Genomic DNA, 14,142 nt, shown 5'->3' on the forward strand with positions numbered 1-14,142 from the left:
TCTTTGTGTCGAATCAAGTGATTTATTTTGTAAAATTGTTCGTAAGAAATTGCTGTGGTATTGCGCATGAAACATATCGACATTTGTCAGATGCAAAATTGGTTCGAGATGTCATATGAAATCAATGTTTGTTAATAGCTATATTGAAAAAAATTAACGATGAAAAATGTTAACAGTGGATATCGAGCAAAAAACACAAAACAGAAACCAGATTTGTATAAAATTTATACCCCTTGTCATGGACTATTTTGTTTACGTAGATTTTTTCTATTTACCAATGTTGTGAACAAAATATATTACTACGCTGTCACGAATTCGTCTGCTATGGACGCCTTGAGTATTTTCTATTTTGGCAATAGTCATGACAAATTTAAACCAAAACAGCTAGAAGCATTAGAGAAAATTGCCAGTTTTTCAAAAGATAAAAGAGACCTTATTGTTAATTTACCTGTTGGCTATGGTAAAAGTATTTTGTACCATTTAGCACCGTACATACTTGCCGGTATTGTAATCGTTGTCAGTCCTCTGAACATTATCCAAAATGATCAGCTTCTTCATCTGCAGAAACTCAACATACCGGCTTGCCGAATTGACGTTGAGGGCAAGGTGACTGTCTATTGTGAATGTCTTTTGTGATAGATATTGGCTAAATGAACTAGCGATTGGTGAAGTAATTATTCTACGAAGAACCTGCCTCCGCCTCCGGTCCCGCCTCCGGTCCCGCCCACGGCCCCGCCCCCAACCCCCTACCAATATCTAATAAAATCAATTTAACAAAAATACAACGAAGTAACCATCGGATTTAATTGGTTAAAAAAAGTTCTAATAAGTGATGTTGAGGTTAAAAAACCTGTACATTTCCCATTGTCTGGTTAAAATATATTGACAAACTGTAAGTCCACATACTTCTGAAGTATTCAATACGTTTGATGAAACATGTAAATTATCATTAAAAATATTATGAAGCTAGGCAAGCGGTGTTGTGACTTTGGAATTTGATAATACAGAAAGTGTAAGGTTGCATGAATTAGTATTTATAATGTTTTATCTGTAGTGGTGATATATATCAAGACAGCAAATTTTATGTTGGTATATTTAAAAAAATTATGTCATAAGTATAATGGGGTGAGTTTTCCCATTACAGTCATTTATTGTAGAAAACGTCTGTTAAGAGTGTTTTAGGTTGTGTTTTTTATTACAAGTGGCTTACTGTGTAATTTTGTCTGTTTGAAGTGACATGACAGTATGATATTATGACAGCATGATGTACATGCACAACCTACAATATTTCAATATCCTAACCTTGATCTCCAAACCATAAAAACTCACATGCCCAAAATACATATATTCATTTTACTTCTATTTGTAAATGTTTGTGTCCATTTGTCTTCTTATGAATCATATTTTTTTTCTCACTTTTCTGTTTTTTTATTTCTTCCTTTTGATGTTTTTGCAGAGAAACTAGCTTATTACAATGCCTAACATGAGATATTGTAACCGAAAATTATAACAATCTTGCTTAAGTTAATCTATAGAAATATTTCCAGGTGTACACTGTTGATGGAGACAGCTGTATGGCTGATGTCTTGACATCAAAGTTTAACATCATCATGTGTCATCCAGAGGGACTGTTAAACGTGATGAATGAGTTGAGAGACACTGAATTCTGTTCGAAAGAAATCAAGGCAGTCTTCATTGATGAGTGTCATATTGTTGAAGAATGGTAAGAAACAATGATTTGTTTGATTAAATATTTATCAACTCTAAGTAATAGCAAGATAACCAAACAACATGTTAATGTCAAAATATAATATGCATAATAATGTACTTTAAACACATTTATTCTCATTGTAATGAAGTTACAATTAAAATACTCATAAAGTAATAAGAGTCTGTCCTAGTACATGAACCCTAATTTTACCTGCTTTATTAATTTGACTTTCGAGTGTGTGTTCTCTGTCTTTTGCCATAAAGGGACAGCATAAAAAGTTAACATAATTAATCTTCTAATACAGGGGTAAAGAATTCAGGAAAGGATATCATTCCCTGAAGAATTTGCCAGCCGTATTCACCAATGCCATGTTCATTGGTTTGAGTGGAACTTTGACTGTTCTACAACTGGCAAGACTTCCTTCAGTTCTTGGAATGGTTGATCCTGCAATAATCCAGGATGTGCCGGATCGCCCAAACATCTACTTATCCAAAATATGCAAGGATAGTATTTATGAGTGTGGAGATGTTGTTGGAGTATTTGAAAACATTTATGTACCAGAAATTGACAAATTGTATGCCAATCCTGATCTGTACCCAGTTACCCTCATGTTTCTGCCTATGAAATACATGAGTGAAGCAGTTCGCTACATAACCCAAATGTTTGGTAAACAAACAATTCATGCATCCAGGTATTCATGTTTATATTCTACTCAAGACAAGGAAATTACTGATGTAACATTAGAAGAATTAAAGAAACCAGACCCCAGAATTAGACTAATATTAGCAACATCTAGTGCTGGTATGGGTTTTGACCCTGTGAACATAACAAGAGTCATTCACTGTTGCCCGCCCAGATGCATTTCCAGATATCTTCAGGAAATCGGCAGAGCTGGGCGGAGAAATCAGCAAGCAGAAGCCCTTTTGTATTTTGATAACAATGACATCAAAGCCAATCTGCCAGGCATACAACTGGATATCATAGAATACTGCAAAACAACATCATGTATGAGAACCCTTTTGTTGAATGTGTTTGGATTTGAAAAAAATGACAAAAGTCCAAAAGGATGTATGTGCTGCGTTAATTGTCGCTTCTGTTGTAAATGTAGCTCATGCTGTAAATAATCTGAAGAAAACTGATGTGCTCAACATTTCTGCAACTCTCAAATATAGTTACACACCATTATTATTGCAATGTGATATATCTTTGACCTCCTAAATAATAATAATATAGCCATGTTAATATATGTATGGCTGAAAAAGAACCAAGCAAACACAAAGATATTGGATCAATGTGGGTCCAGTGTTGGAAGATAGCGTTGTACTCCTCCGGACTGATGCCGATTTATAGTGATAGCTCACTGAGATACCATGCCGCAGTTTAACATGAATACCCCACTCAGACACAGTATACTGACTCCGAGCCGACCAGTCCTTGTTTTAGCCCCTTAATGCCGAGCGCCAGACAGGGTAACAACAAGTACCATCTTTTAACGTTTAACTCATGCTGCTTAACTCATTGTGCTTTAATATTTGCTAACACCAAGTTCGTGTTTTATTTAGTTATTGTAGAATGGAGATAAACATACTGTATTTTAAATGTCGAGATGCGCATTGGGTTCCACTTCAATTTAGCGCCATAATTTACAGGTAACCTAGCTCTACATTGAAAACATAGTATGTCTCCTAAATATAGAGTACATTTTAACATTAATAATTCCTCACTACCAAGAGATATGTACAATTTGTACACTGAAATCACAGCTTAAAATTTTTCCAATTATTTCTGTGAAATATTGACATATTCTTGAAGATGACAACTTTATGATATAAAATGTGATATTGATATTTGCAGTTATCCTCTAGTTCCAAGAAAGCCTTTCCATTAAGGCTCAGATGAATAAAATAGTATTCACTTCTTCTATTGGTTGTTCACTGCTGTTAGGCCATAGGTTTTGTTACATGTCTTTCATTGTTACATACAAACATATTTATGACTTATAATTAATTCTTTATACATTTCAAGTGACTTGTCTGGTGCAATTGCATTTTTTACAGGCTAAGTTATACATTAGATCATTATTTTTAGAAGCCATTAATAGGATAAATTTATGAAGATATTTCCAATGCTTGAAATGGGTGTACTTTTTTTAAATAGAAAACAACCTACTACATACAAGCAAAAAGTGAAATTCATCTTCTGTTTTCGACTGACAACTTTTGACAAGGACTGGTAAGATTTTCAAGTTGTCAGTCCTGTGGTCTGGGGGAAATTTAATAGAAGTCTGCAACACTGTTAACACTTTCTTAAATATACCTTTGACACCTAGTTTTGGCAAACGTTTTCAAACTTTTCCTCTATCTACATAGGTGAAAGTTACACATAACTATCATCAGCCATCAGTATAACATTTTTGTCACACTAAATACACAGGTGAAAGTCACTCATCACTATCATCCAGGATTAGTATAACCAGCGTTAGAAATTGGCACTAGTCCTGTAGTCCTTGCCAAACTGCCCAATACTTAAGGTATCATCACTGAGGTATCATTAGGACGGTTAGAAAAATTCCATTTTTAAGGATTTTGCTATATCGTTATCATTATAAGGACTAGTGGACTAAACATGTTTGTTTCTACCACTGATAACATTTTTGTCACACTAAATACACAGTATAATATTTTGAGAATAACTATGTAGTAGCACCTTGTTGTCAGGGTAGTAAACACAACAAACGGCTACAGGTGTGAGCTGATGGATGTTTATTTTCTCAGAAGAGAGAGGGGAATAAATATGCTGTGAAACAATGTATAAATAATAAGACATACTGCACAAAAGACATAGAACAATGACATTGTTATAATATACAGAATGGCCTTAAATCTAATGGACATTCAATTATATAACTTAAAATAGCGAGAAATAGCGAGAAACCTATGTTACTCATGTAGTAAGTAACCTGCAGAAAGATACAGTAATATATACTCAACAACAAAAGTTCCTGTGACACCAATATTTTAGTGTATTTTTCAAACAAGTAAAGTTTGGTTTTCAATATTGTAGTACATATATGGAATCAAGTCACAAAACCGCAACTGCTACAGAAAAGCATGCATTTCATGCAAAAGTTGACTTTTATGCAATCCCCACGGACGGATTCGCGTATACCGACGTCGAGGTGAACGTTACATTAATCATTGTGTCATGGAAGAAGATCGTTTCGAGGGCGGCATGAGGTATGAGAATTACTGCATGAGGTATGAGAATTACTATGAGTTTATTTAGGGTTTAGTTTTACTTAGTTAATGTTCAGGTTAAGATGATAATAGCCTAGAAAAAAATAACTATTTATCAATTAAAGAAACTTCTTTACAATCATGATAATACTTTATCATATAAAATAATCATAACCAGATACACTGAACTGTGAATTCAATACACAACCTGACTAGCAATAAACCTAGCACAACCTATTTCTAACTGTAAGATTTAGAAATACACAAATACATATAAAGCATCACAGAAGAAATACACTACAACTAACCTTCAAATCCATGAAATTAACACGTCCATTGGCTCCATGAATTAAATTCTGAATGTTTTGTTTGTTTGTTGTTTAACGCCGCACTCAGCAATATTCCAGCTATATGACGATGGTCTGTAAAGTAATCGAGTCTGGACCATACAATCCAGTGATTGACATCATGAGCATTGATCCACACAATTGGGATCGATGACATGGATCAATCAAGTCAGCGAGCCTGACCACCCGATCCCGTTAGTCGCCTTATACGACAAGCATAGTCGCCTTTAATAAAACTATGGCTAAAATAGAATTATAACATAAGTTGTATATACAAAATATCACTCTGCCACAACTACACAGGTGGAAGTTCATCATCACTATCGCCATCATCAGCAGCAGCAACCGAATCACTGGTATCATCAGACTGATTACATCTGTCATCCATGTCAATATGATCACCTTTCATCAATCTGAACACAATATCTTGGACTCTGATGAAAAGACTAGATTTTGTGAACTTTCTGAAAGGGGATGATACAATGCCCTTAAACCCATGACACTTTCTTCCTGCACAATGATGAAATGGCCTCAATTCATTAAGTGATTTTTGAATTGACTCTATCTGAGAAATACAAATCCTTTTGGAATGTCTGGTTGACTGTCGTTTGACTCCAAGAGATATCCTCAGGTTGTCACAAACTTTGAATATTGCACTTGCTGCACCTGTTGCTGTTATCATGGCGTTTTTGGTCTTGTTGGCACCAAGTTGTTTGATGAGCGCCTTCTGATTCTTTATGCTGTGTTCCTGCACTAGGTCAGCCTCAACACAATTTGAAATTCCTCCCTTGGTGTTAATGAAAGCTGTGTCAAGGACAAGTTCTTTCATCATTGGAGAGAGCAAGTAGCAGACTTTAATGAGAAAGTCAATATTCTCCACAAAATATTTACTCTGTGAAGAATGGGCAAAAAAGAATGGAATGTTCATCTTGGCATTATGGATAAGTCTATCACTGTCTCCCTCTTTGGCTGTGTCATCAAGCTCCATTAAATGGAGAGCCCAGTGGAATAGTTGCTGGCAATAACTGTAGACTTCATCAGGTTCAAACTGAGACTTTTCTTCCACCACTGTACCATCAGCATTTACATGAAAAATCAAATACATTCTTTCACAAGAATCCTTGAACGTTAAATCAAGGTATCCATAGTGGACAAGGAAAGCTCTTAAAACTGCCTCTGACGCTGTGGTTTTCTCTTCCAAAGACAGGTTGAAAACATCAACAGGAATATTCTTCAAAGCTGTGTTGTTGTCATCAGTGATTACCAAAGTATTCACGTGCCTGTTCCACAATAACAGCTTTTCCAACATGAACAAGTAGGTCATGATGAGACTGAAAATTCCTCTTAACATTTCCATTGACATTTGTCATGTTAAACTTGGCTTTGTAGAAGTATAGTGTCCCTGGCTGTCTAATTGACCTTGGGCTGAACAAAGCCTTGTATGCCTTCTGTGAAAAAAAATATACAGTGTCAGTGTATTATATAAACATAGTGTGATGGCACTGTTACATAACTCACGAGCAGTCAAAAGTTTTAACACTTGACTTTCCGTATTAGAATCCTGACATTGATGTGAAATACAAGTTGTTACTAGTATATCATAAGGAAATATATTTTTTCTTTGCCCTCATAAGATGTTTCTGTTGGCTATCTAAATATTTTCGTTTTCATAAATACGTATAAATGAAATACAAAGGCACATGACATGAAATTGTGACAATATTGATAATTTGATTGGTATAATGTGAACAAATGATGTTGCAAGGTCGAGTCCAGTCAAGTAAAGATGAAATACCTCCAAAAAGTCCTGCTTGTTGTGCCACCATTCAATAACAAATGGTCCAAGATCATCAAATCTTTTGGCAGGTGTAGGAGAAAGTGCTCTGAGACTCTTGGCACCCTCAAGCCTTACCCTGGTGAGCTGATCCCCACCGACTGGAACATGAAGTTCCCTTAGCGCTGATTGGTCACCTGTAAAACGAGAAAATAATTTGAATATAATATTTATTAGTTAGATAATCATTTCAAATTGTTATTGTTTCTAAAAGTAGATTCATCTAATTCCACAATGATAACCTGTTGTGACTACTGTTATGATACTACACAAATCCCATGAAGATCCATGGTAGAATAGGTCTTCAGCCACACGATTATTTACAGACCACCATCATATAGCTGAAATATTGCTGAGTGCGATGTTAAACAAAAAACAAACAAAAAAACACATACAAATTTTAACAAACAAATATGTGCAACTTTTAATTAAATAAATCTATTTTTAATATCCATTAATTAGTGTCATAACACTCATATCAGATTACATTTACGTTGGGTACTGATGCATTCAATTGAAAACTACTCTAAAGTGCAATAAAGTGTTTCAGGAAAAGATGATTTTATTTACAATTAAGAGCAATATGAAACATGTAAATGAAGTTGTAATCATCACCATGTGCACTTGTAAAGAGTTCTGTCAACTGATCCTCATAGCTATCAAGAATCTTCACACATTCTTCATACTTGGCTTCATTGCTGAATAACAGTGGCATGGGATGTACCTCTGTCTTCATGGATGCTGTTTTACTGTGGCTGTGTGGAATGTGTGTTGGGATGTTGAGCCATGATAGTGCTGGAATATCCTGAAATAATGGATTGAAACACAATGAATAACAGCTAACAGATGAAACAGATAACAGTTACAGCTGGCATGAAATCAATAACAATTTCTCTCACATCAAAGCATTTGAATTCAAACCCTTACAAAATATGTCAAACCTAAACAACTTCCTAATCCACAGCTAAACAAAAGGATCTATAAAACTTTATGTTTCATTCATTTAGATATTAGTAAATCTGATCTGAGCATGCCAGATATTAATAACATATATTATATGATTCTTAACCTTCAGTATTCTGCCAATGAGAACAATATAAGCTGAGGATAACTTGTTCAAAGTGTCTTCATTCGGGAGGACATCAGATGCGTTGATGCATGTAGAGGATAGAGGTGGTGGTGAAGTGCTCAAGTTAATGTCAGCAAACTTGGAGAAAATGATGTTTGATGCAAACATGTGAAGATCCTTGTTGTCATTTTTAGTTGATCCTACTTTAGATGACCTGATATAGACATCCAAATTGTCTCCAGTGATCTATAAGAAATGAATCATATCACATTCATCATGTTCAAATACTGCATTAATTCAGTCATACAACATTAAAATGATAACTAATGGAACACATAGAAGACATATTTCAATGTAACAGTGCTCAATAATAAATTAACTTGTTGTGTTCTTTGCATTGAGTAATTACCTTGATCAATGGATTACATTGTAATGATCGAACAATGTTAAGCTTTGTTTGAGTCACTGCCTGGGCCATCATTCGGAGTTTGGTAGTTGGGGATTGGCACAATCCAATGTTGCTCAGTAGTACCATACTCTGTAAATAACGTCATAGAATGTGCACCGGAAAGCCTGGATTAGACATACAATGACTGAAAAAGAAGCATAGTCATATTTCAATTTAACACAGAAATTTAATTTATCAACATAATTAAAATGGGACAGTATAAAAATTTATAAAAATGGGGGGACATAATTTCTTAATCAATTTTAGCATTAAACATCAGACAAAATACAGGTTCTGATGGGCTAACACATATATTTAAAATGTTTATTTTTTTTAAAACAATATTGTTTCCAAATAGACATGTGTCCATGACCATTGTAAACTGGTAATGTGTATATGCCATGTACATATATATATATATTAATTACAACTCTATCCTCAAAATCATTACTATCAATAACAAATGCTTTATAGTACTGTACCTGATCTTCTAAATGTCCTCTTATGAGAATGCATCCCACCATCTTATGCCATGCTGTTAGATGGATGTTTCGCATACGCATCAGTATGGAGTATGATGACGTTATTGCAGCCACTTTATTGAGTGGAATTTCACCATCCATACATCCAGTTACAGTGGACATTACAGCCAACAAGAATGGTGCCCTAGTAAAACAGTATGAAACTAGCAAATTATGAACTATATTTTGATGCCTTCCATGTTCTCAGAATAAGGGCTGTTTCTTCAGTACAATAAAAGCAGGATTACTTAGCAAATGAACAACACAGTGATCTTGCCATATATTTTTGGTAAACATAGTCAAAGGTACATAATTCATTCTAGAGGGAGTTTAGTGTAACCAAATAAGCTCCTCTTCACATAACACTGTTATCACCTGACATGCATAAGTATTCAAATAAAATAACCACTACATATAAAAGACTGCAAGAAAGACATTATAACCCATTAAATAGAGGTCACTTGTTCTTTCACTTTCAGGTAAGCTAAAAAATGATGAAGAAAAGGCAAATTAGTGTAGCTGACAAGGTAAAAACATCTCACCATAAAAAGAATCATGTCATTTCAGTTTATGTGAGCTAAAAGTTGAGGGATTCAACCAATGTTTTGGTAACTTTTGTACTCAAACTTATATTAAAACTAGTATTATATTACTCATATAACAATCATGATAAAAGTTTTATTACAATTAAAACATGACATTTTTCCCCAAATATTACCTCATATTGTAAATTCACTCATCAAATTAGATTACCTTTCTTTCATCTCCTGAAATACCTGACCTATATAACAATCATGATAAAAGTTTTATTACAATTAAAACATGACATTTTTCCCCAAATATTACCTCATATTGTAAATTCACTCATCAAATTAGATTACCTTTCTTTCATCTCCTGAAATACCTGACCTATAAAGTCATGGCTATCTGTAAGATTCTGCAGACTTGATTGCTCCCTGAGAACCGATGGAGATGATAATGATGATAGCTCCTGACAGTCTGACTGTAGCTGCTGTATCACTCTCTCGTTTATTTTATTTCTTGAACTGGGGTGGGACAAAAGTAAGGTCACAACTTGCTCCAAGTCCTCAGATGCAACTGCTTGCATTAGTCCATGTAAATATGTCTGCTGTGGCTGTTTCCCAACTTCAGCAAATGACTCTAAACAGCGAAAAATACTGGTACCATTGTTGTATTTTTTCCATATATCAGAATCCATTACTCATCTGATAGAAATACTAAAAATATATATATATATTTCAGTTTACGCTTTTGATAAATGTAGATGGCTTCTGTAGTTATTTAAATTAAAGAAGACATTAACTTTCTCCTATCAAATAACATTTTTATCTCTTCAAAACATAAAAGTAGAATTGGTCCTATTAGATACTTAATTTCATGTATGTACCATGAGTTGAAAATGTAGATGGTAGCTTTTGTTTTGGTGGCAAATCCAAACAATAGTTGTGTTCACCAACTGCAGCCTTTGGTTTTTCATCGGGTCCTGTCCCTAAATGTTCAGAAATAGACAACAATATCAGATAAGCAATCATCAGGACAAGCATGAGTACAATAGGTGCAAAGGAAATATTGTATTACGCATAAATCATATGTGAAACACATTTTTCCAATAATTTATTAATATAGCTTATTTCATTTCAACACATTTACAAACATTATTATTTACTCAAAGTATTTTCTATTACTCTAATAGTATTATGTGTAATATACCACAGGCCATTTACCATTAGAACAGATTTTGGTACACGGTGAGGCTGCATAAATGTGTTCAGCTTCTTTTTGCACAGAAAAAGATGATGCTATATTCAAAAATAAGAAAATACATATTAGGCCAATGAAAATTTATGTATTTTAAAGATATGACAAAGGAAAACTAATTCTTAAATAATCTACAGCTAAATCACATTACTTCCTTATACAACCAAAGTTCCTTTCAAATTTCATATTTACAGTAGAATACAGTACAAATGTAGTATCAGTATCTCTAACTCTGTATGTATCTATCATCTGTGAAAAAAGGGAGAAATAGGCCATACCATCTGATTCTTCATTATGGGAAGCAGGTGAACTTCTCTTGTTTTCAGTGTAACTTGTGGCATTCTTTTTGCACGTGGAAAGGTCAATGTTTAACTCTGTGAATGTAAATGGTACTGCCAATCATTTAAATGTAGGAGCTGACACTGCCTAGTTACAAATTGTCTGGTAATACACAATTCTGGTAAAACATCATCAATCACGACACACATATATTTTTTCAATATAAAGGGCCCAATGACCAAAACTACAAATATTGGTATTACATAACTATTAATCCAGTGTTAGGTCATTTTAACTGCACCAATGTAACATAACTAGTAATTATTTTTTATACAGAGTACAAATATGTACATTATGAAAAACAGATGCATCTATGTACCTAGCTTCCTTCAATGTACACTTTGAGAAGAGCTGACATAACTTACTTAAGAAGTTTCTTATATTAAAACATATCGATCATTATTTAAGGAAAGGTGTCCCTTTAACATAAAAATTTAAACACAAAAAATAACATTTTTATTTTGCACTAAAGTTATTTTTGTTGTTGGAAAACATACAACATTAATAATAATAAGGATATTAACACAAGAATATATTATTACATCACAAAGTAAGAATACACACAGTGAATAAGTATTCTCGATGTGTTTGCCTTTGACCGGAATCGAACCGAGTCTAAAGATTACTCTTTCAGACTACCATTCAAAAGCTTCATTACATCTAATTTCAATGTGAAAATATGTACACTTTGTTATTATGCAAATCAAAGGGTTAACCCATCATCAGCGTCAGAAACTGACACAAGTCCTTCAGTCCTTGCCAAACTGCCCAATTGTTAAGGTATCATAACGACTAGTAGAAATTTGCCATTTATAAATGTTAATAAACTTGCAGAAATAGTATATCATATGTGTGAACATTCCACACTTTCTAAAAACATAAATGTATGAAAATATAAAAGGGCACTCACTGTAAATGACGATGAAAGCAATACCAGTCGGTCTTGCTTCAGCCATCAGAGGATGTTGAGCTCCAGCAATGCAATAATATGTTTTGCAAATATTTTAGCTTCTACCTCATGCTTAGTTAAAATTCTTTGCAACAGATGAATCACAATTCCAAATGTGTGCTTGAGGTTTCAAAGTTGATTTATCAAATGAGACATATGCAATAAAGCAAGAAAATCTATTTAAGGGTCCCAAAAGATCTCCTAACAGCACTTAGTTTAACCATGAATAAAATAAATAAATATTATTATTATCATTATTACGTATTATGTCTAATAAACAGACTAGTCTACTCATTTCCGGTTAGAATGATAGTGACAACAAACAGCAGTAAACAACTCAAGATAAGGAACATCGGATGGGCTGTTGAGAAGGAGGTTAGGGGCATGAAAAAAAGTTTCATATTTTCTCATGTACGGGAACGCTCACCTGAAATATCCTCAACCTCGCATGCAATTGATTGCCGCTTGCTGTCAGGTGTGGAACAATCCGTCAATAGTGAATGCCTTTTGATTTTGTTATCTCTGCAAATATATTTCTTCACGCTGGTTTGCAATCCATCCTTAAATTTCATAAAGTTATTTATTTTTATGAAACAGTTTCTACACAAACCAGCTTCGTGGTGATGCAGCAAAGAAACTGTCTCGGCATCCAACAGAAAACACAGTTTTGCAAGAATATTATCCTCGACACACTTCCTGCCAGACAATTTAAAAGAAATGGAATTACCTGATGACAAACAAACAAAACAATTAATAGGGTATAATTTCGTCTGCTCTATCACGGCCATTCGCGTAAACATAAGGTCACCTGTCTGTAGTTCGATAGGTCACGATTAGGCCCTAGCTCCATGCATGGCTGTAGTCGCCTTACACAGTGTGAAGTTTTGACTGGTGGCAGCGATAGTATAGAGAGCTCCGGGAACGTACTATCGCTGTGAGGAGCATGGTATTATGCTTGTAGGGATATGGGACTGACATGGATATTTTAGGAGTGCTTCACAACATATATTACAGGGACGAGATTGCAACATCCAAAGGTTATATTTTTATGTAGCTTGGGGATTCAGTTTCATTTATTGCTGCATAAGTGAGGGTCATAAGTTTGCCTGATGCCTTGTTATACAGGAAGAAAGTGAAGCTTCTGCAAAATTGGTGCCACGTGCTTCGATCGATTATTATGATTCGTGCAGCGTGGTGTTGCACTCGCTGGGGATTGTTCACGGTAGTAACACGGCTTAGGGAAAATTTACAAGATGCATCACTCAGCAATTCACTCCAGCTATATCGATATGACGGTGATCTGTAAATAATCGCGTATCGATCACAGGAACTCGTTATTGGTCAGTAAATAAAAATATATACCCCTAGAGAATTTTTATATAGGGGGGATATATATATTCGGAATCGAACCCGAACCCGAACTAGACTGCTCGACCACCCTCCAATGCATCAACAAAGCCAGCGTGCCTGACATGCACCTGTTCCCGTTAGTAGCCGCCTCTTACGACAAGCATGAATGGGTTGCAAAAAAAACCAATTCTAACCTGGATCTTTGAGGGGCTCAGGTGAGCTACAGTAATCTTGTCTTGAGGTACCGTACGTAGAACTGCATCTTGAAATTACAGCATGTGTTCCGATTTTTGTGTGATCCAGACAATCAGAAAAAAGCATACAGAGGTTCAGTAAAAATTAATTGCTGGAACGTACGTCACATAATAATTGTCACGAACAGTGAATGACATATTCAGTCATCTGCAACAATTAATGCACTGACATCGCCTCTCTGTGAAAGGTGGGTCCAGTGAATTAATTTTGTTTCCGCAACGCTGGTGTTCACAAAACCACAAGTGTTCAAGCTTTGGTCTCTGGTGAATCAAAAATTGTATTTCTCAATAATCTATTACTGGTA

At 34.7% G+C, this 14,142-nt stretch overlaps 1 protein-coding gene across 2 annotated transcripts; it reads right to left on the minus strand.

The window, feature by feature from the left end:
* Nucleotides 1-4,456: 4,456 nt before the first annotated feature.
* LOC124126862 lies at nt 4,457-13,154 on the minus strand. 2 transcript variants are annotated; one of them, XM_048391747.1, is made up of 11 exons: nt 12,195-13,154; nt 11,224-11,319; nt 10,912-10,986; nt 10,575-10,676; nt 10,048-10,327; nt 9,128-9,311; nt 8,607-8,735; nt 8,198-8,443; nt 7,744-7,933; nt 7,090-7,265; nt 4,457-6,742 (listed from the first exon to the last, which is right to left on the minus strand). In XM_048391747.1, the coding sequence occupies exons 1-11, from the start codon at nt 12,238-12,240 to the stop codon at nt 6,548-6,550; spliced, it is 1,719 nt and encodes a 572-aa protein (XP_048247704.1). In that variant the 5' UTR covers nt 12,241-13,154; the 3' UTR covers nt 4,457-6,547. The 2 variants fall into 2 exon arrangements, with proteins under 2 accessions (XP_048247704.1, XP_048247703.1); XM_048391746.1 differs by lacking the exon at nt 8,198-8,443 and having other exon boundaries at nt 12,661-13,154.
* Nucleotides 13,155-14,142: the final 988 nt, after the last annotated feature.

This window comes from Haliotis rufescens, unplaced genomic scaffold (assembly GCF_023055435.1).
Source record: "Haliotis rufescens isolate VD_foot unplaced genomic scaffold, xgHalRufe1.0.p SCAF_96, whole genome shotgun sequence".
Lineage (NCBI taxonomy): Eukaryota > Metazoa > Mollusca > Gastropoda > Lepetellida > Haliotidae > Haliotis > Haliotis rufescens.

What these genes read in the sequence shown, in the direction of transcription:
- LOC124126862 (XM_048391746.1), bottom strand. Translation starts at nt 13,033, where the DNA reads ATGTTTACGCGAATGGCCGTGATAGAGCAGACGAAATTATACCCTATT. An exon ending in ACTCTTTACAAGTGCACATG is followed by an intron (nt 7,266 to 7,743) that starts GTGATGATTACA and finishes CTCGTTTTACAG; the next exon opens with GTGACCAATCAGCGCTAAGG. An exon ending in ACAAGCAGGACTTTTTGGAG is followed by an intron (nt 6,743 to 7,089) that starts GTATTTCATCTT and finishes TTTTTTTCACAG; the next exon opens with AAGGCATACAAGGCTTTGTT.